This window comes from Toxoplasma gondii, chromosome VIIb, assembly GCF_000006565.2.
Source record: "Toxoplasma gondii ME49 chromosome VIIb, whole genome shotgun sequence".
Classification (NCBI taxonomy): Eukaryota; Apicomplexa; class Conoidasida; order Eucoccidiorida; family Sarcocystidae; genus Toxoplasma; species Toxoplasma gondii.
Genome location: NC_031475.1, coordinates 1,101,262 through 1,127,474, shown reverse-complemented (window position 1 = coordinate 1,127,474; position 26,213 = coordinate 1,101,262). Strand labels below are relative to the sequence as shown.

The 26,213-nt window shown below is 53.1% G+C and overlaps 4 protein-coding genes across 4 annotated transcripts; 1 reads left to right on the top strand and 3 right to left on the bottom strand.

The window, feature by feature from the left end:
• Positions 1 to 4,304: 4,304 nt before the first annotated feature.
• TGME49_262620 (RNA recognition motif-containing protein) lies at positions 4,305 to 8,468 on the bottom strand. The gene is made up of 6 exons (XM_002365321.1): positions 7,960 to 8,468; positions 7,391 to 7,435; positions 7,057 to 7,267; positions 6,550 to 6,811; positions 5,632 to 5,832; positions 4,305 to 5,201 (listed from the first exon to the last, which is right to left on the bottom strand). The coding sequence occupies exons 1-6, from the start codon at positions 7,966 to 7,968 to the stop codon at positions 5,048 to 5,050; spliced, it is 882 nt and encodes a 293-aa protein (XP_002365362.1). The 5' UTR covers positions 7,969 to 8,468; the 3' UTR covers positions 4,305 to 5,047.
• A 936-nt stretch (positions 8,469 to 9,404) lies between these two features.
• Positions 9,405 to 14,046, top strand: TGME49_262630 (hypothetical protein; the record flags this gene model as incomplete). Its single annotated transcript, XM_018781292.1, has 9 exons — positions 9,405 to 9,525; positions 9,669 to 9,774; positions 10,107 to 10,190; positions 10,804 to 10,884; positions 11,046 to 11,189; positions 11,618 to 11,937; positions 12,268 to 12,430; positions 12,969 to 13,307; positions 13,777 to 14,046. Exons 2-9 carry the CDS (start codon positions 9,709 to 9,711, stop codon positions 14,044 to 14,046), a joined length of 1,467 nt encoding a protein of 488 aa, XP_018637127.1. The 5' UTR covers positions 9,405 to 9,525; positions 9,669 to 9,708.
• On the bottom strand, positions 13,755 to 16,503 carry TGME49_262640 (Cg8 family protein). Its single transcript, XM_002365323.2, has 4 exons — positions 16,020 to 16,503; positions 15,286 to 15,383; positions 14,844 to 14,950; positions 13,755 to 14,569 (listed from the first exon to the last, which is right to left on the bottom strand). The coding sequence occupies exons 1-4, from the start codon at positions 16,301 to 16,303 to the stop codon at positions 14,444 to 14,446; spliced, it is 615 nt and encodes a 204-aa protein (XP_002365364.1). The 5' UTR covers positions 16,304 to 16,503; the 3' UTR covers positions 13,755 to 14,443.
• A 1,365-nt stretch (positions 16,504 to 17,868) lies between these two features.
• On the bottom strand, positions 17,869 to 24,352 carry TGME49_262650 (WD domain, G-beta repeat-containing protein; the record flags this gene model as incomplete). Its single annotated transcript, XM_002365324.1, has 7 exons — positions 17,869 to 17,940; positions 18,219 to 18,311; positions 18,649 to 18,755; positions 19,269 to 19,447; positions 19,781 to 20,008; positions 20,534 to 20,640; positions 21,449 to 24,352. The coding sequence occupies 7 exons, from the start codon at positions 24,350 to 24,352 to the stop codon at positions 17,869 to 17,871; spliced, it is 3,690 nt and encodes a 1,229-aa protein (XP_002365365.1).
• Positions 24,353 to 26,213: the final 1,861 nt, after the last annotated feature.

The window sequence follows — 26,213 nt, the reverse complement described above, 5'->3', positions numbered from 1 at the left end:
GCGCAGAAACGGTGGCAGTCGTGTGTACAGTCCGGTTTGGTCTCTGGGTATCTCAACTCGTGTTGACTCGCAGTCGCCTTTCGTCTGTCAGATTCTGTCGAGGCTGGATGTTCCCTGGTTGTTCACTGGTGACGGTGTCTTCCCAGTAGCTTGGCGTCTTCCAGGCATTGTACAGAGTCAGCTTTTCGGTGGACAGACGGCTTGCGCCTTTTGTGTGGAAGACAGTGCACTGCGTTCTCATCTGACGGTTCTGTCCTTTCTTCTGTTTTCTTCCCCGCTTCTTTTCTCGGTATCCGAGTCGTGTGCATGTATCCCGTCTTGGCCCGAGCCCACCGGGATCTTTCGGTGTCGACGTAGTCCTTGTTTTCCCGGTGGTCTCCCTGTTTACAGAGTAAAGTAGAGGGAAACACAATGGCTGCAGGTGCGGGCATCGGCAGGGACCACCTGTTTCTGCCCAACTGTGAGGTGGGGGGGACAGCGTCGTCGCCGCTGGACAACCTCCGGTGTCTAGAGGGGCTGTTGGATGTCACGTACTCCTCTGAGTGCTGCTCTTTTAACGCAGGGACGCATCCGATTCTGGTACGCGTACCCCTTGTTTTGCCAGACCATCAAGAGTGTCAGTCGCAAGTGGCGAATGACCCCGTGGAGCCTTCCACCGTGTCTCAACCAGTATTTGGGGGGACGAGACACTCTAAGACTTCGGGATCGCTCGAGAGAGTAGCAGACATTTTTGGACGGGTACCTGCGCCTCAATACTCCTGCCACGGTTTGCCGGAATGTCTTGCGCAACCTCTCCGGGAAAGCAGGCGTGTTTTCTCGATGCACATTATTACCACGCCTCATCGGTGCTCGTGTTCGCGGGTGGACGGGAAGGCGAAGCCGACAGGCCGATTCTCCTCCAGCTTCCTTGCGAATACCGGGACCGGAGAGCATGCGTCGGTCTTTTTGGATAGACCCGGCTGGGAGAGCACAGCGTCCGTCGAGCGTGGAAAATAGAGGCTGCATTAGAATGAGTTTTAATGGGTGATTATATTGGTTTTAGGTGCAGGAGGCAGTGATGTGGGTGGGGTGAACAGGGGAGTGTGGCGATGCGTCTGCTGGCTACTCCAGAGGTGACGGAGCTGCAGAAGAGACCACCGAAAAATGTGGAGGCTGTCGGAGTGGATGTCACGGTGCCGGCAAGGTTTGCCTCGTCAGCAAGGGCCGACAACGGTGTGACAGAAAAGCAGATGCGGTGCATGTGCCAGGGAGGCGTCTTTGGACAACGCGGAGAGATACAGAACAAATTTGTTCAGTTCGCCCCCCCCTCCTGCTCGCCAGCCAGGAAGAGTGGAAGCTTGAGTTCTTTGAAATAGTGTTGGGAGCGGCAACATCGACGCGTTCTTGTGGAAGTTATTAGGTTGTAGTGCTGAGAGGAGTTTTCGGAGGAAAGACGACGGAACGGAGAGCTTGTGTCGAGGCTGATATTCCCGGTGCACCAGCAATAGAGTGGCGCGGCGAATGAGCAAGGCCACCGAAACATGGGTGGCGCTTTTATCCCGAATTACTATGACTCTGAGTGTTGGCCTGTTATTCTTACCAAGCACACAAACCCCAGACATTCACCGCAAAGCCGGGCAGAATTCTCTTCACTGCGTTAGGTGGAGGTGGACCCGAAGCAGTGAGGTGCACGTGTGTGCGAGGCCTTCGGGGACGTTTTCGCGCGATGTGAAATAGATAATAGCACGCTGAGTGCGAGTTTTTTGTGAAATGACAAGGGTCGAAACGTGACCGCGAACACCTCAATTCCCAAAGTCTTTAGGAAGAAAACGACTGGCAGGATGTGCCAGACGTGGCGCGGTGCCTGTGTTTCACCAAAGCTGCGTCCACAGAAACACACACACGTAGTGCATGCGTTGGCAGTGCGAGAAGATCTGGGAGTCTTCTTTAGGCGAGGACGGGAAGTTTCGAAGTCTCTGTCACCCACTGGATAGGGATGCAGACGGAGGGTGTCGTTATGGTGGTAGTATTTTCCGAATCGCAGCTTATAGAGTGCGCCCTCGGAAGTTTTGTGTTCTCTTGAAGCCACCTGGGTGGGCAAAACAGCGAAGAAGAAGCGAACGGGGTTTTTGCGTTGTATTCTTTCTCCTGCGATGTGGTACGGTGAAGTTTTCTACAGGGGGGAGGCACAGTGTGTTCCCGCCGTTTTTCCATTATGTAGTGCTGCCCGCGTAATCGTAGGAATTGGAAGTGGTGTGTTTTTCTGGTTGTGGCGTCAAGGGTTCATAATCCTAAGTTACCTTTCTCGCCTTTGGAAAGCGAACAGTGCTTTCCGAGCACGTCGAACACAAGAGGAGAGGCAAGGAATTCGTCAGTGTTGAGTTCTTGCCTTGTCTCGAGGTCCGATGTCTTTTCATTGGTTGGTGTAGAATCTGCCCAGTATACAAGTTCCGTACCAACGAGTAACGGAACTGTCTCCCAGCATTGTTCTACAGAATGTGTGATGGAGTTGGGCACGTCTACGAGGATTCAATATTTGCACGGTAGGCTGGCCCTGCGTCTGGTGGGAGCCGGTTGGAGAGTGGAGGGCGTATTTTTGCTCCTGGAATCCAGACTGTTAATGCTGCCAGTTTTTTCTACCCGCCGTTTTGATTTGTGAGATGCTGGGGTGCACGTCACTGCATGGGGTGCTGATCATCAGTTGGAAAGACTTCTGGAGTTGCGACGCAAAAGGCCTTGCGGTCTGGGTGGCCAAAGGGCTCTCAAGACAGCGAAGGTTCATCAGTCGCTCATTTCTGGTAGGCGCTGTGTTCCTCTTACACCATTTTGTGTGTTGGTCGGATTCTTGTCCCTGATGGCGAATGCATGTAGAGCATGTAGATATTTTTCCGGTCAATACACCAGCATCCTAGGCAGGAGATTTGTCGATGTGACGTTTCATCATGCCCAGGAGTGGTGTTGAGTCGGTTTAGACGTGAGCTCTCAAGTCTCCAGGCAGCTGTCGCTCGTTTCAAGCTGCTGGATTCGTGGCTAAGTTCAGCCGGTGTTTCTGGCAATGGCGGAACCGGGGAGAGACGCGTCACACATCTGTGCTGTTCGTAGAGGCGCTTGTCAAACGGATCGACGGCCTGCCTGTGTTGAACCGTGAAGGCGCTTTTGCTGTTCCAATTTTGTCAGGAGAATCTCGTGACGAATGAGGGATGTCTCAAAATTGTGCTGTGTTCTTTTCGGATAAAAACTGCACGAGAAAAAAGCATTGGAGAACGGACTTTTCGAATTGATTGATTCAGACAGACGTACGCCAGTGCTCATGGCGCTCTTTGTCGCCTATCAGCCTTCCGTAGTTTGCTTCATGTGTCAAACGTCGACCTACTTTGTTTATTCAGCCAAAAAGTGTCGTAGCAGATGCAGACTACTATCGAGCCGGTGAAACCCACCACTGTTACTCCCAACAGGTCGCAGACAGTACTATAGTAAGACCGCGACGGATTTCGTAGGGAGTTACATCATGTAGATCCATAGACACCAGTTACCGTATTTCCGGATTACACACAAGACCAAATACCACCACTCCCGACAGGCGACGAAGACGCTTTAATGGATTAGATGTGTTTGCAAGCAAGACGGGTCATAGCCCAGCTTTCTTCAAGAACTCCGCTGTGTAGGAAAGATAGGCGGTGTCATTGTGGCTCGTGAAAATGCGGCGCTGACACATAGTTAAGCAATCCGACCACAAATTTCGTCTGTGGCATCGAGATTCCGCTCTTCCACCACAGAGGGAGAGGGTAAGTTCAGCGTGGAATTAAGGTTAGCACCGCACAGCATACCAGTCGTCCCAACGGGGATTCTTACAACTTGACCTCGTCAGGATCGTCACGATACGTAGCAAGTGTTTTGCCTTAAAATAAGCTTATAACTGACTGGAGTCACTTTCAGTATCCGAGGCACTATAATGTGTCTGTTCGATTCGAATATAACACGGTTACGAATCGGGGATCATTTCGTCCAGAGACAATATCTAGTTTTAATTTGACAATTACACGGTCCAGCTACGTTCTTTTCTTCCATGGGAGGTAAAACGGGTCTCTGCTACCTGAGTCAGAGCTGAATCGGTGTCGTTCGTTTGACTAGAAGTCTGATTAGCAGTCCTCACAAATGTCTGGCGTCTGCCCACACTGTTCTACATTGCGCTCTTCCCGGTAGTCACTTCTACGCAAATGTGTGAGGTGGGACCGCACGTCTTCGCTGAAACTTCTGCGGCCCACCGTGCTTCTGATCTCTGTACGCCGGACAGCCGGAGCCGACATCAGTCGATACCTATCATTCACGGAAGATATTTTGAACGCGTTTGTTAATGTGTATCAGGACGATTAATTTTTGGTACTGAAGATGAGAAAAAAAGTCCTCGAGTTTGTCATTTCCGGCTATATGTATCTGACAACAAGAGGTCAGAACGTAGAGGAGCGCGCACGCCAGGCGCCCATTTGAACAGCAGGAAGGAGCACAGTAACAAATCCCCCCACTGACAAATACCTTGTGATATCGTTGCAGGACCTCCCACATAGCCATGCCCTTTCCACGATAGTCACACTAACGCCCCTCTTCTGGCCCCTAAGACACGGACGCTCGATGCTCCCCTGGAATACATGTGCCAAACAATACTCGAACGGCATTCACACCGAGGATACACGATGTCTGAAGGGGCAACGAAAGAGCGTCCACCGGGGAACGAGGAAAGATTTTTTCACCGCATCTTCCGACAAGGGAATGTGAATGGCTTTTCTTCACCACACATGTCAACGGATATGTTTCGCGATTTTGTGAATCAACTATGAACAATATCAGTAGTAAATGTCTTTCCGGATGTGAATACGTACAAAATCGTCACGGTATATATGAAACGTCTGCGTCATCCTAGCAAGCGTGAACAGTCGAATCAGGACAAGACTTTCCCGCTTCGACGTGGAGAGGGCGGACGGAAGAAGAAGCTAGCAGACACCTGATTCTTCTGTTCACTGGACAATAACTGAGGGTAAGAAGGGGAGACAGGATGACAGAAAGCTAAAATCTACGCCACTCGGTCAATTCGCACTGAAATCGGACGGCCGTCCAACATGTATTCATTAAACATTTCCACCGCGCGTTGTGCTCCCTCAGGGGTGGAGAAAAGCACAGTGCCCACTCCCTTCGAACGGCCATCGGGCATCGTCATGACATCGGCCCTGTGAACACACCACACATCACCAGAATCAGCTACACATCTGCCATAATCGTGCCGCTGGAAACGCCGCGGTCTTGTTTTGCAAGAGAAAGAACCCCTACTGTAGTGACGCCGGTTCTAGGACCCAGATTGTGTTGGTTGCGTGAACTAGAAACATTTCATGAATACAGTTACATCTCTTCCGATTTCCCATGAACGGCTTTACACGTTAGACTATCTTTGCTCCGATGGTCTATATGGTTAACATTCAGTCGTCTCCAGTGTGAAGTTTGAACAACGTATTACAGCTTAACATTCTGTGGTGCTAAGTTGATCAAATATGTTCCACTGTAAGAAGAGTCACCCTATAAGTATGATCGACGGGTCACATCCAGCAGCCACGCACTCCAATAGCCCTGCACGAAGGAGACAAACGGCTGATCTCCTCTCACCTGACGACATCACCGCACTCGCGGAACAAGTCCTTCAAATCTTGCCACGAAGTCCTCCAGGGCAAATTCGAGATGAAGACTTGTCGGCCGCTTCCGTCGCCGTGGCCGCCTGCGCCACCGGCGTATCCGCCACGCCCACCTCGGAAGCCCCCACCGTAGGCGCCGAAGCCCCCTCGCATGCCGCCGCGCATGCCGCCACGCCTGAACAGAGAGGGGCACACACACAGAGCGAGCTCCTCGCCATATACGTGACCGCATTTTGCGCAACACCCATCAGAACAACAGTGGCGCTCACACGCTAGCCTAGACACCACACGCCCGTCGGCCACGCAAATTGTCCTGCACCTTCCGTAATATAACTCGTAGAACGACTCGGGCGCTGCACTGCTGCTGGCGTGAGGACACCGCTGTTCGCATGAGGACTGGCGGCCGACACAGAATCTTCGCCCACGCATTGCTGTCGGCGTCACGCGCGGTCACGGCATCCCACGGGAGAAGCTAGTCTTCTTCGATTTTCGACGTCTCCCGAAGACGACCAAGCTTCAGTGTGACGCTCAACTGCGGCATCGTTTTTAACTGTGGCAGACACGTCTAGCATGTCCATTCCCTGGCTCGAACTGCATGCAGATATCGCGTGTTCCAGCATGTCTTCTTCCAAACTCTTTCGTCCTCCGCTGACCGCACCGCCGCCTCCGCCACGCGCCCCCAGCACTCTCTGCGTCTCCACCGCCAGCACGAAATACCGCTAGAAGCGACATCTCCCCAAACGAGCTGCATAACTACATGTATCCCCATCCCTCTGTGACGAAACGGTTGCAAATTCAGCGGCTGAAGTAGTTGGAAACCGCTGAGTGTACGTCCCGGCTCATTTCCCCAGATGACTTCGCGCGTCGTCCCCTGCTTGTCGTGGCGTCATACCCGCGAAATGCCCTGGGACCTCCGTAGTAGCCCATGTCGCCGTACATGTTGTAGGGAGGCGGACCGTTGAATCGTCCGCCATAGCCCCCGTAGTAGCCCCCGCCGCCTCTGCCTCTATACATCCCTCCGCCATAGTAGCCGCCTGCCCACATCGGGCCACCCCCTCTAGCCCCGTAACCTCCCCTGCTTCCATACCCGCCTCCGCGGCCGCCGCTGAACTTCTGTCCGTCTTCACGATCTTCGCGGACGAAAATCAACCGATCTGAAAACACAAGAAACGCGAACCACGCTGCTTACACGGTCACACAAGTCCATCGCGGCAGCGCTGTCCCAGGGTACCAGAAATTCCATCACTCGGCAAAACGCGGATTTGCACCAAAGTCAGTGTCGCCTGATGAACACCTCTTAAAGAGTAAGGCCTCTAGAATGGCACCAGCTGCGTCCCGCTGCCTGACCAAACCGCCCGCCGCGCCTCAGCAGAAAAGGCAATCCCCAGCTCGTGCTTACCAAATAGCTCCGTATCCGTGAGTTCCTTGATGGCCTTCTGGGCATCCTCAACGTTTGTGTACTCGACAATACCACACCCCTTGCTGCGGCCTTGAAAGTCCTCGAACACATCCGCTCGCAAAACTTCGCCAGCCTGCTTCATATGATCCTTCAAGTGCTGCCACCTAACTTTCCACGAGAGGTTACCCACGTACACCCTGCAGGTGGGTTCCTGAACAAACACGCAGAGTCCAGGCAAAAGCGGCGCACTGACCCCTGTTGGCAGCTGAATGTGTTCACTGGCAAGTCCAGTCCACACCCGAGCTGAGCGCGCTGCGCAGTGGCGTTAACTCACCGTGCTGGCGGTCCCCTCCCGCGGGAGTTGCTGTTGCTGTTCGTCCTGATGCACCACAAACAAAAGAGCAAGCACAAGAAATCTCGTCCACCCGTCGTCTGCGGACTAGAAACGCATCGGTGCACGGCAAAACAAGACCGGTCCACGCGCCGCGCTGTTCCCCCCCGAACGCCCTCATCCCTCCCCGTGAGAAAGGCGAGGCGCCGACCACTCGAGTCCGTGTTGAAACATCTAAACCATCGCAGAAAGTGTGCGGTGGCCTGTTCAATATGCAAAAGACGGCCGCCATGGACGACGTGCGCGGCAGGCAGGGTACCGCAACTCTCAGGGAAGCGCGGGCACTGCGAGCACCGGACAGAAAAAAGCACCACGAAGCGGCAGCGTGTGTTGCTAGTGAAAACCGACAGAAACTCGACAAAAATTCATGTCGCCTCGTCATTGATGTCTAGTGCCGCATGCACCCCGGCAAAGAAAATTGAAATCACTCCATCTCTGAGATATGGGCAAGAGGCAAGGGGATCGGGATTGTACAGACACCTGCTCCAAAAACCGGAAAGGGGTTAACGTACCGCTGGCATCCTGTCCACAGGTATGAAAAGTTTCCTTTAGCGAACGTCGCCAATCCTCAAACCTCACGATTCCTGACCGAAATCCCAACTTCACAACCACTGAAAGCCGCCTTCTCTTCCTCGACCTCACTCAAACTATCGACTATCTTCTCACCGTACAACTCCCTCGCTACACCAGCCCACAGAGGGCGGGGCGTGGGGCACACTGTGGAGAACGGAGCCACGCAGAAAAAGCGGCGTCCCCCCTTCGGTCGCCCACCTCGATGACGGTTGCGCGTCCAGTCCCGACCACTTTTTCTCCCAGGGGGGGGGAACATTGGTTTTCCACCATCCATAAAAGTGCGCGAAACAGTATACGACGGCGAAGGTGCGTTAACACTGAACTCCGTCCCCAAGTCGAAACGCATATAACGCACCGGAAGTGCGTCCTCAATTTCGACTCCTATAGAAGCGAAAACGCATTAACTCTCCAGCTTCACACATTCATTCCTGCTGAACGCTCGACAACACGGAGACACAGATTGGCCAATGACGCCTTCCGCTGCGACGGTGCACAGGCCGGTGGACAGTCAGTCTCTGTTCGTCGTCTCCTCGGGCACATGTCTGCTTAATTCGGCACACCTCCCGGAGTTCACTGGTTAATTCTAGTGTGATGCGGGTGCAGAGAACAGTTGCACAGAGTCGAGGTCAATCTTGAATTTCTAGGGCAGTGCAGCAGTGTGGACAGGGACGTTGTAGTAGAGACAGAGGCGAAATCTAACGAGAAAAGCGTCATTGGTTTCACCATGGAGCCGCTCGGTCCCACGTCGGTTTCACAGTTGGGTACACGTATGCTAAAGGAATTTGAGTCCGTGCCCAGAGGAAGGGAAGCACGTATGTTTTCAGTTACACTTCAGTTCCTATGTTCTAATGGTGCAAGTGCCACGGGACACGGCGTTGTTTGATCAGAGGAGACAGATCAGCCGATAAAGAAGAAATAGGGAAGTGTCAGGCAGCGCTTCCCTCACCTTAAAAAAAATGGCAGCAGCTACTGGTCTCAGTATGCGGTACACAGGATCCGCACTACACGTTTGATGCAGATGTGCTGTGTAGCGTATCAAAAGAAAATGAAGCCGAATCACAGACTCAAAGTCACTACATCTCAACAAAACTGTCGCTTCTTAAGTTGCGAAGTGTCATTTGGGTAAACAAGGCAGGACTGCAAAGCTGAGAGATAAGGTAGCCGACATTGCGTTTTGAAGGGGTGATCAGCAGGGTACGTTAGAGGTTCGTGGCCTGCATAAAGTCTGGAGGCGGGGGACGTCGCCGCACTTTAGTGGTTATTCGTGGGCTAGTCTTCACAAAGGATCGAAATCGAGTGTCTGTGTACCATGGGAGCTCGCTTCAAGCGATTCGACTAGCCACACCCTCCCAGTTTACGAGGACACCGAATCACTTTGTGTTCCAGATAGACAACCTCTAAGCCCGCTCGAGAAGTGAAGAGGAATTGAGTTTTTTTTCGCATTTGTCACGTTTGGTTGGTATAGTCAAAATAAGTGTTGGGTCAATCCCGCGTTCTTGAAGAAGGCGCCATTGTCAGAAGAACAACCTGTGCGTGGAGGATCATTGCACGGGGCAATGTTCGGGTGCAACACTGGCATCACGAGCCATGAGAAGGTCATGCTTGTTTCCACCTTCGGACTGCTCATTATGTCTTGTGCTGGAAGAAGCTTTTTCGGGCAAGGCTTCAGGAACACGAATGAACCGCCGATGCCAACATCGACGGACTGGCCCTGTCACGTGGAGACGAGTGAGAATCTGGCCAGTTGTTTCCGGGTACGCAAGGAGCCGGAAGACCCTCGTACGACTGCAAGCTCATTCCACATTGGTGAACATCACGGTTCAGCACTTCGAGAGTATCTCGATCGTTGATAAAAACCGTCATAGTCTCTCTGGAGCTCCCAGTTGGAATACATGTGGAAGACCAAACCAGGAAAAAGTGAAACATCGAGGGAAAGCATAGGAAATGATTGAAACGTGTACCCGTTGAGAACGACATACCGGAGTTCTTCCCGATTACTGTCGCTTTGTCATTTCCATGATGCGAATCATTGGTTGTCGTTGGTTGAACGAAAAATTTCGAGAGTCCGTCGGTGTTTCCTCTTCAGATGGAGCGAGAGACGATCACCTTTCCGTGTGCGAAGGAGATCGTTGTTGAAGAGTGTCCAGATTCTGTCGCAGTCTCCAATGGGGTACGCATGAAAATGCGACTTTGGTGCGTTGTTAGGCCAAGTGTACATTGAAAGAGTCGCTACAGGGCCGTTTTGCCCAATTACCACAGCTTAATTCGACTAATAGAAATGCTGAAAAACTTGGGGAGCACCTGTATCATGCAAGGTGTCGCGCTGATGTTGGGTTTTACATTTTTATCCAGGCAATGGGCTCATGTGGACCTGATTCGATAGAAAGCTTTTCTGGTACCCACGCATTTAAGTGTCTATTGCAGACATTTATTCGTGCATGCCTATGAACGGTAAAATGTGTAATGACGTAAAGAATGACATACCTACATTTTTACTATGAATTCCTTAACACGCAATAACTACTGTCGTAGGGGACGGGTATGTGGTGATTCGGTTCGGGCAAAGTCTGATTCGTTGGTAAAGTGATTCTTTTGGTTAGGGTTTAGGACGGGCGGACCGTAGAAAGAGAGACCGTGTGGCTAGTGGATGGAATAACGCACGGGGCATTCCGAACAACAAGTATCGCTCGACCGGCCGGCAGCAGTCACAGCGGAGGCTGAAGACCCCCGAAAATGTTCATCAGTAAAGGTGCTTGACACTGTCTTTCTGCGTGTCTAAACAGCACTCGTGGCCGTCGGGTAGTTCGCTGCCACTGACCACCAAATCTCCGGGAAAAGGCGGAGTCGTTCTGCACTCGAGACCTGTAAGTGTTGGATCCTCTTTGCTTCACACATTATAAGGATGAAGGAAACGAACACAGAGGCGGGATTTTGTATGACCTGCCGTGAAATCAGATGAACCATTGCGGTATTTCTGTGCTCAAACAACGCGCGTCCTCTCTGTCTGCTATCTTGTGCTACGCAGCGCAAATTGAGTGGTATCGGGGTACTTGGCAGTAGTGTGCCTGGAACAACAAAATCACAGACCGCACCGAAGACGAAGGTGGCACCGGCCGTATGGAAAAGAAAGAGTACGGATGATACGATTGCGCCGTATGGCTGCGCAGAGGTACGCTTTCTCTCCTCTTGATGAGAGCTTAAAACAGCGTCAGTTCTTCCGAATAAACGTAGAAAAAATCTCAACAATGTAAAGTGTGTCTTTGGCTTTCGAAGCTACAAAACACAAGAGGTGCCATTGAATGACGAGGTGACACGCTCGGGACTGCCACCGCCGCGTTACCGCCATCGTTCAAGCTTCCTTTGACATGAATTCCCTGTTTAATCTTTCCTGGGGGACAAAAGTATGCACAGCCCCTCGTCCCTCAATGTAACAGCATTCGTGACTATCAATCTTCGAGTAGCGAACGTAGGACAGTATGTCGCCTCTGACGGGCACTGCAGAAGTGCACGTTAAAATGGATCGACTGGGGTCCACCAGACGCAGTTTCTGCACGAAGGCTTCACATGACTTCCGCGTACTGTGTTTCCGCTGTATAGGAAATTCTGGTTCAAAGAGAGGAAGAATGTCTCACTACAGTGGAGCAGGAGGTGTGTACGGACTACGAGGAGGAGGTGGATGATATTTGCTTCAAGACTGTACCTAAAGAGAAGTACAACTGCCCTGAGTTTGTCCTCATGCGGGTGTGTGACTATATCCACGTATACCCAGGAGCGGAGGTGCCGAAAGCACCAGCGATCAGTTTGGCACAGTCGAATGATCCGACGCACCTGGTTGAGGAGGCTACTGCACCTCCAACAAAAGGCGATCCATCTGCCGGAAGACCGAATGCTGGAAGGCGAAGGTTGTTCATACAAAAGTAGGGCTCAGGGATTATGTTAGTGTGGCACAAGTGGTGGCGTTCTTTGCAGAGTGCGCTGACAGGTGCATATCGGTATGTACTACGCTTCTACGCAGATGTACCGAAACACACGTGTGCATATAAAAACCCGGTAGGTCGGCATTGTTCCTCCTCTTCAGGGATATATTTATATCCGTACGAACGATTCCATTTACGCGTGTATACGCGTAACTGTGAAGGGTGGCCACTTCCGTATGCCAACTATTCTACTGCACGTGTCTTTCGTAAACGAGAGAGCCCGGTAGAATGTGTAGGTTCTTCATGGCTACATCTCCTCTGCACTCTCAGGAAAACTCCCTTCTCAATAGCAGGAGGTCCTTTTCCTCAAAAACCCCGAATGTCTGATTGGCCCAAACCACCTCCTGGGCTTTGCTATGGTGCTGATTGCCCGGCTCATACCGTGCCTCAGTGTTACAGGCAGCCTGTGAAGTTCAGCCGGCAGTGTGAAAGAGTAAGTGGAGAGCATCTTTTTGAAGCACGCTACGAACATCGGTACAAGTCTCCTGGATATTCTTGTTCCCTGTTCTGAAAGTTGCCAAACCCTTTGGGGATCTCATTCGTCGATTTGCTTTTCCATCAGTCTCCTGAGTGTGGGTGTTCTCCCTTCGTTCTTTGTGAAAGATCCTCGCATATTGCCTTCGCAGCACACAGCCCGTCTCCATCGTAGTCAGATGTCCTGGGAAGCCTTCCGCGCGCCCCGAGGTGTTCTGTTTCTGTCTCTTTCTAACTTCACATGCACATCGATGACAGGGCTCGAAAACTACATTAGTTGGAAGAAATGTGTTGGGAACAAATGCTTCAGAACTATCCTATGGCCCGAGATGGTGGGAACTAGTTGAAGAAGGCCGCTTTTTGAATTTTTTGTTGCCAGCCAACCTCGCTATTGTTGGTCTTTGCGTGGCACACCGAAGGACGAGCTGCCAGAAACGCGGCAGCTGATTATACGACCTTTTATGTTGTTCTCTCTGATCTCTTTTTATGTCTTTCAGGGGCCTTACCAGAAACCCTATCCGTGCAAAAATACAGTGAAGAAACGAGAATGTCATGTGAAGCCGGTGAAGAAGCGTACCCCATGTCTCAACGTTATTCCCACTACCAGACGCACGTCGTGCCGAAGTGGCGACCATAGGAGACTATCTCTACTTCGGTCACCTATTTCAAGGTCTCTCTTAATTCCTGCGGTCGAACCTCCTGCAGTGCCCATCTCTCATGCAACTGAACCGAGGATTATCATTTCGACGACAGGTTACGCTGTCGACTCAGCTCGTCCTCCGGCTAACATACACGAGGATTTCCATCAGTCCACTACTACAGGTTGGCTACCTCTCGTAAGTTACTTTTCCTTCGCTTCTTCCAATCACACAGTAGCCGGTGCTGTGGAAAGGCCTTATCGGACAAGCCACAATTCTGCGGACTCGCCGTCAAAACAGAACCTGTTCCACTCGTGGGTATTTGTCTAGTACAACAGTTACCTGAACACATGGTGTTTGAAGAGATCGAAAAATCATGCAGATGTGGCACTTGCCCAGTTCGATACGGAGAGGTTATCCGATGACCCTTAACTGTGCACAACACCGTTTTGAAGACCATGGTTTGTCATTAGTGTAGATCCACGATGAGAGGAAATTCCTCGGAAATCGCAACATGGTGCCTTCCAGTCTATTACGTGATGCATGCGCAGCCGGTTATCTCCGAATATTTTTCGCTTGCGACATGCACATAAAATCTATCTGAGTCCAAATACATACTCGTGGTCCCTTGCAGACGGCACAATCGCTTGTCCTTTGTGGTGTGCAGAACACAGGTCCTCAAACCTTCTCGGTACAGACAGGCAGGCCATGCCACTTCAGCACCAAGGCTGTTGTCGCGGAGTGCACGAAGGAGGTGTTTATGCCTCAGCCATACCCTTGTTTAGAAGAACGCAGAGCAAAAGAATGTTTTCCAGGCCTTAAAACCGGAAATGAGAAAGTGCGACTTGCCAATGACGCGTCTGAGTTTTCAGATTCTACGCAAGATCCTTTTCCAGTCAGCGCTGGAAAACTGAAATTCCTTCCGTCGTGGAAATAGACCAGAACCAGAATTGTTTCGCCTCTTTTTGTTGTGCTTTTTGTTTCAATGACAGTGTTTTTGGCGGAGTTGTTCCCCATCGTTTTCGTCGCTCGTGGTCCGCTTATGACAAAGTAGAAAGCTTTCATAAAGAGACAGCCACAATGACGCCCTCCTTCCACTTTGTTCACATGCATACAGCATATGCATACATACATATGTACACAAATACGCACATGTAGCATTTACGGGCCCCGGCTTCCGGCGGAGACCTTTCGGACAAAAGTCAATCGCGCCTTTGCGACAAAGACGAATCCTTCGGTTCGTGACATTGTTTGCCGACTGCTGAGGCACAATCGAATTTCTTTTCCGCTCGTGTTCTTGAAAACTCTATACTGCGCAGTCAAAAAGGCACCGTCTATTCTTCACGTTCCATCGAGGCCTTCCACTTGCCGTACTCCGTGTCCGAGTGGAACCGGCCCATGTTAACGAAGAACGGGTGCGTGGGGAGGAAGTCCTCCACAATCCAGTTAGGACCGCGCTCCTGCAAAACACAACACATCCGGTGAAGAGAGGGTTTTGTCAGACAGTGGAAGGTGCATTCTAGTCCGCTCGGGGATAACTGGTCAGATGCAACATTCGAAGTTCTGATCCTCGGAACGTATCAGCACCTCCACATCGCTTCGTCACTCCCTTGTTACTGACCGAGAAGTCTACAAGGTTGTCGCGACATTTGAGGCAACCTCCGAGAGAAATCGGTTCCACTTTTCAAAAACAGAGACACAGCGAACACTCCCGCTTCCGAGCACGAAACATACTTTGCGTCTGCGATCCAGGTAGCGGGTGCAGGGATTCGAGTTCTCCGCGCGGTCACGCTCCTTGCTCGCTTCCATCCATTCGATTGTGAATCGCTTCGGCCGGATGCCTGCAGAAAGCAACAATGATCAGGAGTTCGGTAAACGCCCTACGATGCGGTAACAAGTGCCCGCATAACACGGCTAGCGAGGACCCTTTCAACTGCGCAGTGGCGTAGTTTCGAAAGTCCATAGGATCGAGTCTGAGCTGCATTCGAATTCCTTGACGAACTGCATTTGTACTCGTGAAAGTCACAGTCGCAATGCGAGAAAGGAGCGGATCTGACGCCACACCAACGCTGCTGACGCGATAGACATCCAGCCTTCTCCTCGCGAATCGTGCACACCTCTGGACGCATGTCTGAGGGGAACGAGGAACAGCGACAACTTCCCCCTGTGGCCTCACCATATGTGCCAACGCTACACACGGCGAATGTTGTAAATGTGATCAGAAGGAAAATTGGGACGGCGATTACAGCGGTGTGGTACTGAAGAAGGAAGGCCCTGAGAGGAAAAAAGGCCCAGCGGGAACAGTGCAGAAAGCAAGTCATGTGTTCAGCGAGGAGAAAGACCTCAAACAAGACAAGGACTGGAGTAGTCCACGAGGCTAGCCAAAATCAAGCATTGATCACCATCACCCCCGCACTCTCCCCGTGAAGTTTGCTTTTCTAAACTATCCGGTTTAAATGAGCTGCTCGATATGCCCACCCAAATCACAGCGCACGTGTCACTTCACTAGAAACGACTCTACACCAATCAAACAACCGGATACCATGAATCACACCTGAACTCAACCATCATAGACAACACCACGGGGAGAACTGCGCATACCGACCTGCTGCACTTTTCGCCTCTTCGAGAACGCATGAAAGGCACGAATGAACTTATTCAAGTGTAAAAGACCCTGCAACCCGTCCCACCGAGTTCCCAGCCCAAGCACAAATTGGCGCCGCAGTCCCTTTCTTTGGATTTGCTGTGAGAGCTTGTGATAAGTAGCGACAAGTCGAGTAACCTTCTCTAAACAGCAGCACGCCCGGAGAAAATATGCTCCCAGCGTTCGAAAGTACCGCATCTGTACGGTGGAATTGATACACGCTCGGGCCGCGTGTTCTTCGTTACGGGATGTGACAAAACCCTTACTGGAGAGGTCTGGAGTCTCTTGCAAAGACTCCGCGGTAGGCAGTGTGGAAAACGCCGACGGGAAGAAACGACCATCTTTCCCAATCGTAATTGTGGTCGTAACTGATCTGATTAAGGCGGTAAACCTTGGGTGATCCGTCGGGATTGTACTCTCTTGGTGGAGGCGACGGAACCTGGGAGTGGTACGGCAGGTTCGCGATTTGCCTCTTCGCCCCCGAGAGGAACCCATAACGCACCGAGGGCGCAAAAGAAGACGCCCGACCTAGCAAGCTAGCAGGCAACATTGTTACTTATTTTACTGTCGCCGTCATGAAACACCGAAATTGTTTTGGTAGCCAGTCCAGGCAACCCGACTCCGTAGCCCCGGTTCGCGAAAATGCACCACAAGAAAGGCGTTGTTTACGCAAAACCTTTCCGAGTACGATACAAAAAGACCGATCGACTAAAGTGACGGATAACGTTTTAGTTGTTCGTACAAACGCCTTTTCGTGTGAGGCGGCGGAAATCAGGCGTCTACAGTTTCGACGGTGGCGAAGCGCGCATGCGTGGCTACACAAATTCTCAGGGCATGCGAATGTCGGCTGCACCCCCTCTGTGACGAAGCTGGATAGATGACTAGAGAGTGAGAGTCACCTTGGGAATTCGTGGTCACACACTTTACCCGAAGGACCGCAAATCGGATAAATTGGCGAGCAAGTTACTTCATTCATCTGTCTCATACCCCGCCTCGCGTTTTCAGCGCCCTGCGCATAAAACTCGTTTCTATGTGGTTTCGCGATGGTCCTGTACAACTGATACGCATGCTGGTGAAGAAGATTCCACACTTCTTGCCCCTCCACAATGAGAACTCACAGGACGCGACAGGCGTACAACAGTAGTGCATGTCTACAATGATTCAGATAGGAAACCGCGTGCCGCGTTCCCACTACACACCCGCCAGAGTAAGCGTAATAACACTATGTCACCTCCAGGTATTTGAGACTCCTGCGCTGCTTGTGTAGTTTAGGTGTTCCAGGCTCTTCGCAGCTGCCGACCAGAAACAATATTCGTGACTGATCAGTATCGATAATTCTTGTTGGAGCTTCATCTCGAAGATTATCATCTACCTCTTACCACGCCAATTTCTTTCATTAATCGTTCCTCTACAGTACGCCGTGTGTGGAGCTTTTTGCAACGATACCCCACGTGTTCTCCTCAGTATGCAGTACCATTCTCAAGAACATGTTGTCTGACACCTGTAACACACTGTTCGAGACTGCACGAGAGATGTAGCCAATTACCTCCTTGATAGACGCATCTTCATTTCTGTTCGAAGACGCTTAATTTTTTACTCTACCTCATTCAGAAATACCGGACACTACGAGAGGCCCTATGCATTAGTGATCAGTTGAACCGATGCACAGGTTTTACTGCGGCAGGATAGAAGTGGTGCGAGTAGCTATATGGAGTGCATGCTCAAGATGAGGCGTTCAGTTACCTCTATGTGTAGAGCTACTGAGATGCGTAGTGGATAAGTGGAAGTTGTGAGTCATTGACGTGGAATGATAAGAGTTCTCCGGGGCACCTGTATCACCTTCCAGCGAAGAGCTTCACCCGAAGCAGCAAATCCAGAGGTACCCCTGTGACTTGTGTGACAATAACGCTCTGAGAAATTGCCCCGAGCAGCAGTTCCACTACTCCGTAGACTTCAGAGTAGGAATAACTGTTTTAAACCGAAAGACTCGATGCCCATGGACATTTGCGGAAACCAGGCCGCAGGTTGCCGACAGGTACCAAAGTCCTTTATGAGGCAAGCATCCCATATTGCACGGCATCTCACTACCGTGGAATATACAAAACAACTGAGAAGTCAAACGGGCACATCGCCACTGAAATCCATCACGTAGAGTCCGTCCTTCCCTCGGCGAGAGCTCACGCACACCTGTTCATTCACATCACATTCACACAAGAACAGTTAGTCCACTGTCGCACTCGGACCGCCTATTATTTGGTCCGCTCTTGCAGAGCGCTTCGCGCTTCTACTGCCCGTGCACATCTACTCAGTCTGAAAATCTACATCGAATCGAGCAGCTACCTTCCCCTTCATTGGACTGCCTGGTCGCGTATGATTCCACCCGGCGAGAATGCGCCCGGCTGCCGCACGAGAGAGGTACCAACAGCCCCAACTGACCCAGTAGGTGAGGGAACAACGAAACTCACCAGACATAAAGCTGCATTTGCATGCAGTTCCGTGACAGGTCCATCGTACTGGACTGTGCAAACCGATTTGGTACAACGCCGCAGATCCCACAGCTGCAGAAAGTGCAGAGAACCAAAGTTGGCTGTTCCCACTCTTGAGACTTCTCGTGTACCTGCTTTCTTACCGCTCCGCCAGAGATCACTCGCCCCCCCGATGGCAAACACAACATTCGCCATCTACGCAATGTCGCAGACGAGATACCAAAGGTGTGCACCTATCACCTGTTGAGACACTTGCTTCCACTTCAGTTTGTCCATGTACAACCGGATGCAGCCGGAACCCTGCCATGTCGCCGCGTTTCAGCTTTGTCGATGAATAGATTGTTCTTGCACGAACCGAGTTCGCTCCAGAACGCCGCAAGAACGCGCATTTCCTTTCACCAAGGCTTACTTTGACAACACCATCTGTGTCGCCTGTTACCAGCATGCGCTGGTCGGGACCCGCGGCGGCGATGCTGCTGATTCTACTGTGGTGTTCGAGCAAAGTCAGCTGTCGATCTGCGCACAAGGAGATGCACGTCTCGACAGACACTCCCAGTTTGTCTCCTCACTCTTCGTTCAACAGACAGACACCACGAAAAGAGCGCTGAAGGCACGGTGGCTGCCGTGTGGCCTTCCGCACCGCCGTGTCCGGCTACTTCCAGTGACCCCGCAGACGAAGAGACAAGAAACTCCATGCCAAAAAAGCGTCTCGAAAACCAAGGCCAGGCGCGCTTGTTCTACAGAGGCAGTTGCTCTGCACTTCCTCACACCCGCGGGCTTTTGTCCTGTGTTCGCCCGACAACTCATCCACCGGCTCTCGATCGTACCGTCGGAAGATGAACACCCCCCCAATCGCATCAGTGAACTCAGCATAACACACAACTACGACGTTGCACTGTATTCCCTTCCACAGGAATGGCTCCAATACGAAGTCGACCGGCGTATTCTATCGATGGGAACAGGCGCCATGGTAAGGGAGAGAGGAACTGATCGGTCGCCTCGCGCGGCTTCGCCAAGCTTTATGCTTACCCCTGTGAACGCCGGCACTGGGTTTTTGTCGCACATCCCAGATCTTGACCAGAGCATCGTATGCGCCCGATGCGAAAACCGTCGTTTGTTGACGACGCGAACACAAACAGCCGGATGCAGCCTCTTCATTGCAAGGAGTCCTCGCCAGCCAGCAGACAGCCGATACCTCGCCTTCATGTCTAAGGACAGCAGCTCGAAAAACACCATCAAAACGATGGTGTCGAACAAGAACATGCACTCCCGCACAGTGTGCGTCGATCTACGGGTTTCGATGCCGTCGTTTTATATCAAAATGTCCTCTTCAGATCGGTATGGGAAGAGAGCGCTTTAGGGACAATGCGTTGGCACCATTTTCTGCACTACCATTCGGCCCTAGCGATCTTGTCGATACTCGATACGGGGAGCAGCTGACAGCGTCGTGGCTGGTTGTGGGGCACAGACAGACGAGTAAAACCCAGTGCAAAAAAGAAACCAGCATCAAACCAGACAACCTCATTATAACTGAAACCCACCCCGAGAACGTCTGAAGCCGGACGAAAGGGTCTGCAGCGTAGAGGCTTATGGTGTCATCGCGGCTGCCCACCAGCACCCGACAGTCGCCAGTGGCGGAGTGGATCCCTGGGCCACATCCAGCAGCATCCATCGCCAAAATGCCGTCTGCATGCGCCGCAATGATGGCGGCGGCATCCAGGCTGATCTGGCCCTCGTAGAGACTCGCCAGGTTCCAGCAGACGAACTCTCTGAGACACAATGCCCGAAGACATGCGCACGGACAGCTTCCTGGAGAGCTGGACAAGACAATCTGGTAGACAGACGAAGTTCAGGCTGAAAGTCATGTACATGTCGGACAGACCAATATGACTGTCTGTGTCTCTCCCACCCACTCGTTGATAGGAAAGAAATTCATGTTCTCTTGGCTCTTCGGTTTCAAACAAAAGCTCGGCTACCACGCGAAGAACGGAAGAGAGAGAAACAGCGCCCGCTGTGCAAGGCGCCGCACATGTGTAGATGGGACACAGAAGACTGGAAATTGCGTTCAACACGGTGCACGCATGTGGCACGCAGTTTCCAGTCACTGGCACGAGCCAGCGCCTCGACGTGACTTTCTGAAACGACCCGCGGTCTACCCCGCGTATCCTACCAAGCTTGATCGGGTACTCGCTTGACAGATACGGAATTGTTTCTCTCATTGAGAAGTACAAAAACGACCAGCTCGCTTGCTTATCCGCATACGCCGACGGAACGCTCGCTGTAAAGCGCCCTACCGGTGCCATCTGTCGAAGCCAAAGAGGAGACCGGCGTCGTCGGAGAACGCGTACCGGAACTGCAGTGGATGCAGTCCATTGCCGTCGATGTCGAGTGAGCAGACAAGCTGCAAAGACATCCAAACAGATACACACGTGACAGGAGAAAAAGCGTTTAGCCTCGGTGTTTACATTTCACGATACGTACCATCGTGCTGCACGCTTCCACGTAGTTTCGTTTCCAAGAGCCATCGTAGTAATCAACAGAATCCCAGGGCGGCGGCGCTCAAAAATATAAGCGAGGGATTCCAACGTTGTCTTTTTGGGTGCCAAAGTGTTTCTTGCGAACATGCTGTCAAAATGTGGATGCGAAAAAGAGAATCGTTTCTGTGAGGCTCCATACTCACAGCACGAAAGGCGAGCTTTCACCCTCACAGGGCCTACCATGAGACAACTGACTCTCTACAAAACAGGCGGCACCCCGCGAAAACCATTATGGAGAACGAATCCATGATTTCCCTCCAGTCACTCCGGTAGTGTGTTCACAGGGCAGGTTTTCGTCATTCATTTGAACCATCAAGAAACAGCGAAGTTCCGTACAGGAGACAACCAGAGAACGACCCTGTGATTTCCACTACTCCGTGAGCATCCCTCAGCCAAGTCGTAATGCCAGCTTAGTACAGCGGATGTGGTAATCTATTCGTCCCGATCTAGAATGGGAGTTCGGAAGCCGTGATGACATTCTTCACTCCACCAGAACGCGCATACTCCCCAGAAAAAGCTAGATTCCAGAAACCTCGGAATCGCGTTTAATCCTGTGTACCAGAGAATCGAGGGTCAGCTGTTATCTGATGGGTATTGCACTGTAACTTCCATTGTGACAGCATCTGAGACCTCCCTCCGCAGAAACGATGTTTTTCTTTCTTCTGCGCTCACCTGCCCACTGTGTAGATCGTAAACGCGTCCTTCGCAAACACTCGCAGCTCCAGTCGCGCCTCCTACGCTTCCGCACTTTCTTCGGCGCCTGCCGCCCACGCGAGTCTCCCCAGCCGTCTCCATCACGGCCGCGGTTCCGATCGTACACGCCATGCGCCCTGTCTCGGTGTGGATGCGGCAGGAGAGCAGAGTGGCGCTTCCCCTGGCGAATCGCGAAAGCTCGTGGACAGGTGGCCTGGAACACGCGCTCAGGGGTCGCATGCATGCAGGGGTCGAGGGCATCGAGCAGCCCCTATCTCCTCTGTGTTTCTGGCTGCCTTCCGCGTGGGCAGATCTGCTCGGGAGGCCACCCTGGGGCAAGGAAAACTCCTTCCAAGTCCGTTCGCTTCCCTTCTCGCGGCCCTGGTCTCCAGGCGTGTCTCCGAAGCCTCCGTCGGCGGCGAGGAGTCTGGCCTTGCGCCTGCTCTCGGATCTGTCGCCTGGACCTTCTTCGCTGTCCGGCACAGGATTTAGGGCCGGCTCTAGAGCGAAGGGAGGGGGTGAGCTGCAGCTTCGGGGTCGCTCCCGTTCGTTCATGGCCTCAACTGGAGACAGCGAGGGCGACTCAGGGAACCCAGGACACGGTTTCCGGCCGCTGCCACTCGGCTTCTTGCTCCTTGTCTTTCCGCGTCGCACGTTCGCCCCTTGACTCCCCGCGGCACAGGCGCTGAGACCTATCGCCTGGCCTGAGAAGGCTTCGGAGGAGCTGCTCAAGCCGCGCGCGCTGCCGAAGTCCGCCGCTTCTCTGCTTCCGAGAGACCCCGCCCCAGAGGTCCGGTTCTTTACGTTGTTTGGCGCACAGCCTGTTTGGTTCCAGAGGTAGATTTCGTACGAGTCGAGGTCGGAGATCGTTCGTTCACGGGATTTCGAGGCCGGGGCCAATACCGGCGTAAGCGCCGGTGAGTTCAGCAACGTGGAGTGGACATCCGGTTGAGCGCGGGGCCCTAGCGACGGAGACAGAGCCTGAGACCGACTCTGTCTTTCCTTCAGTCTGGTTGGCTCCTTCTCCTGACGGGCTGAGAGCGGGGCGCTGCAGCTCTTGGCGTGCTCGTAGACCGCTACCCTGTCCGCCGAGGCGGTGAAGAAGCACGACCGTTGCTCGAGAACCGCGTCGAGACCTTCGTGGACAGAGAAGAATCGGGGCTCGAAGGTGAAGCCCACGGAAGCGGGGAACTCTTGCTCGTCGTTCAGGTCCATTCGTCCTTCTCCCCAGGCTTCTCCAAACTCTTCTTTCGCGGAAACGCCGCGACGCGCGCTGCCGCCAGATCGTCTGCGGGTCGACACGGGTGCCTCACCGAAACTGGCTCTGAAATTGTCATCTCTCTGTACCTCAGCGCCGCAAAATCCAGGGCCTTGGCTGCGGGTCCCCGACAAGTCGCGTGCGGAGTCTTCCACGAGATCAAAACATGGTGGCGGATGGTGCCTTAGAGCCTCTTGAGGGTCCGACAGTTCGCCTTGCGTGATGGCGAACGGGGGTAAACGCGAACGGCTTGTAGAACGCTCGCGGGGGACATCCGGGCTGACTGGACCGACCTCACCATTGCATGGCCCACACGCAAGTTCCGAGACTTCCCTGGCTGTCGACCCCGCTCGCGACGCCCGGCGCTCCGAAACAAACGACGAGCGCCGCGAACGCCGCCGCTGCAGTTCCGCGGAAAAAACTGACTGAACCGCGCGGCACGAACAGAGCGGCGACTGGTAAGACGGATGCAGAGCCACGGAAAGCAGCGAGTGGTCGCTGCTTGGGACTTGGAACCTCTGGCACCTCCCGGTTGCCCAGTTGTGGAGTGTCCGGACACTCCAGAGGAACTGCCTCCGCCACAGGCCGCTGTGCGGTCCGAGACCCAGTATCAGCGGCGGCGTACTTGGCGGCCAGCCTTCGATCTCGAGGTTTCCCGTTATGAATGGCGATTTCGGCGTTCGTCCCAGGAGGTGCACAGGTAGGCCATTTTCAAGAAACGAACTCCGAAAGAAATCGCCTTCTGCACGCAGCTCGGCACTCGATCCAGGACAGCCTGAACCTCGTGGCGGCACCGAGTCAGCGCCAGACGCGGCGTTGGACGGCTTTGAATCTCGAGCAGATCTCGCAGCTAAATCCGCATCTCGGCAGCGAGGAGTGACTGTCTCACCGGCCGCTCCACTCGGTTTCCGCGAAGCCCCGCCGTCTGGGGACTCGCAGCCGGCGTCCTCCACTTTGAGGGGTTGCGAGCAAGGCAGGACATCTGGCGGCACTTGTGTGTGAGGCCAAAAGTGGAATTGCCGATCTAGCCACCAGGTGTACCAGAGCGGATCGAGAGAGGCGACAGTCATGGCGCCTCTGCATACGGGTGAGACAGCAGCTAGAGCAGCCGCCTCGCGCGGGCCGCAATAGGCCAGAACGTACCGGAGCACATCTTCGCTGAGAAGTACATCCAGCGCAGACCAGCGAGGTCTCGCCTTCTCCGTTTTCTCTTTTTCTCCCAAACCGAACCAAGCGCAGTCCGGCGGATTTGGTAGCTGTGCGCGCACCAAGTGAGAGTCTCCAGCGCGACGCAGGTTCCGCGGGGGAGTCGAGATCGCCCGGTGCAGGGTGCTCGAACTTCGCGTGCGGCTCGCCAGGCCGTGTCTGCATGCGTCGAGTTGTGCATCTGACAAGAGGGAAGTGACACGGGGAGACACCAAGGCGGCGCGGCAGAGCGTTCCCCCTGCCGCCTCGTCTTCACTCTTCGCCCCTCGAGGCGAAAGATTTTCATCGGAGACAGACGCGGGAGGCGGGCACCGGAAAGCCAATGCATGCAGTGGAGCAGACAGGAACTCTCTGCCGAAACGATCTGGAGACTCTGACGCAGCGAGGCTGGAGGAAATGAAACTTCGCTGCCACGGCATTGGGAGGCAGCGCCGGTCTCAGTGAGGCGGCGACGAGGGGGAAGGCCAGAGGCGATGCGACACTCAAAAAAAAAACAGCTGCTCCTTTAGCTCTACAGAAGCACGCGTGGTGAAGAAAAGACACTGAGAAAGGAAGAGGAGAAGCTAACCGGCATTTACACACAAGAGTTGGAGTAGCTGTAGATGAATGGTCGGCGACACTTGCAGGACGGGGAACAAAGGGTTGCCTGGCTGCGTGGGATCCAGTGAGTGACTCTCTGGGGTCTTTCCCAGAAAACCGTGTTCTACATACTCTTGCTACGTCTAGCATACAGCAAGGCCGCGGAAGCATTCCCCGTCTCAAGAAGGAAAGACTTTCGCACACTCGGGCAAGGTGGAGCGAAACTGACGGGCGAGTGGCTTCGTTTTTCAACGACCATTATTCTCGGTGTGAACGACGGATGGTCGGTGTGCTCGCTGGTGCAGGGCATGCTGGTGACAGGATCAGCGGGGTTTTGGACAATTCGAGGTCGCGCAGAGAAGCGAGGAGACAAACGGTGGTGAAGATGTTGACGAGAGAAGGAACGGAAGAGGAACTGACGGCTAGACAAAGCGAGAATGACGGTTTGCACGAGCACTGACGACCCGGAAAGAGACGGCTGGGGATCGTCAGTGCACCGAAGACTTCGGTTTCGTCGCAAACGCGAAAACTGGGAATGTGGCGAATGTTCTAAACGACGCTCATTTACCAGACGGAATATACTTTCACGAAAAACGACCTCTGTTGCTGGAGGCACCTAGGCGAGAAAGCGTGAAGACAAAGCGCGGACGGCGAGAGGGCGTCTGTGGCATACTTTCGGTGGCGTCGGACCAGTGAAAAGCCTACACACGGGACTTGTGTAAGGAAACGGGAGGTACACACAGAAAAGGATCGCAAGCAAGCAACTCATTGTGCAAGAACCTTTAGAACAGGCTCTTCTATCCTCGTCTCCCTGCCCCTGTCCCTCCGCTTCTGAGAAAAGGTGTCTTGCGGCGGTTTCTCCGTACGACAACTGAGAGCTGCCTCTCCACAGTCTTGTTTGGGATAATTCGCCCACGATGTGACACATGCAGGCGTTTGGACGGTTCCTGTGCGAAATTCAGGACTCGATCTGTCGGATGTGCTCTCTCAGATGCAGCGCCGAGTCTTCCGCTGACACAGACGCCACACGCAAAATGGCGAGACACCGGCACCCAGGCTCCACTCGAGTGCTTGCTGCTCATCCCGCCGTGCTCGAGAAGGCGTCTTCTCTCCATGTCGACAACTTTTGTCGGAACATGTATCCTCTACCATCCGTTGAATCAAGGACTGAACGCTGTCGTACATCTTTGTAAATGCGTGTTTTCGATTCGTCACGGTCACCCCGACTTTTGTCCCGACCAAACCCACTTGCTGCACAGTTGCACACCGAACAGTCGGCGCCGTTTCAGTCCCAGCACTTTTGTTCTCGTCTCCAGAGACACACTGGAGAGAATCTACTGCATATTTCTTGTCACGTTGCGTGTCCGTCGTGGCGCCATTTCTTGAAACAGGCATCTTGAGGCAAATCTGGACTTCACGCGGATCTCAGCGATAGTGTGCGGTGCACGTACGGTTCCTCACAGGGGTGGGGATTTTCGCGGCCCCGTGCACACCTTTCCAGCGCACTTTATCGTCTTGATCGTGTAAAGATGCTTTCTCCACTGAGCGAAGAGTAGGTTGTTGAGCCTCTGGAGCTCGATTCAGGTGCCTCGTAGACCCTCTATTCTCTCCGGTTCAGAACGGCTGTTCGTTTTCCTCTTTCGTCCCTACACGGGAGGTCTTTGTGAAACCAGTGACACTTGGCGGCGCTGGACTCTGAAA

What these genes read in the sequence shown, in the direction of transcription:
- TGME49_262620 (XM_002365321.1), bottom strand. An exon ending in CACGGATACGGAGCTATTTG is followed by an intron (nt 6,812 to 7,056) that starts GTAAGCACGAGC and finishes TTGTGTTTTCAG; the next exon opens with ATCGGTTGATTTTCGTCCGC. An exon ending in GAGTGCGGTGATGTCGTCAG is followed by an intron (nt 5,202 to 5,631) that starts GTGAGAGGAGAT and finishes GTGTGTTCACAG; the next exon opens with GGCCGATGTCATGACGATGC.
- TGME49_262640 (XM_002365323.2), bottom strand. Translation starts at nt 16,303, where the DNA reads ATGTTGCCTGCTAGCTTGCTAGGTCGGGCGTCTTCTTTTGCGCCCTCG. An exon ending in AGAGACTCCAGACCTCTCCA is followed by an intron (nt 15,384 to 16,019) that starts GTAAGGGTTTTG and finishes TTTTCCTCTCAG; the next exon opens with GGCCTTCCTTCTTCAGTACC. An exon ending in GTGTAGCGTTGGCACATATG is followed by an intron (nt 14,951 to 15,285) that starts GTGAGGCCACAG and finishes TGCTTTCTGCAG; the next exon opens with GCATCCGGCCGAAGCGATTC.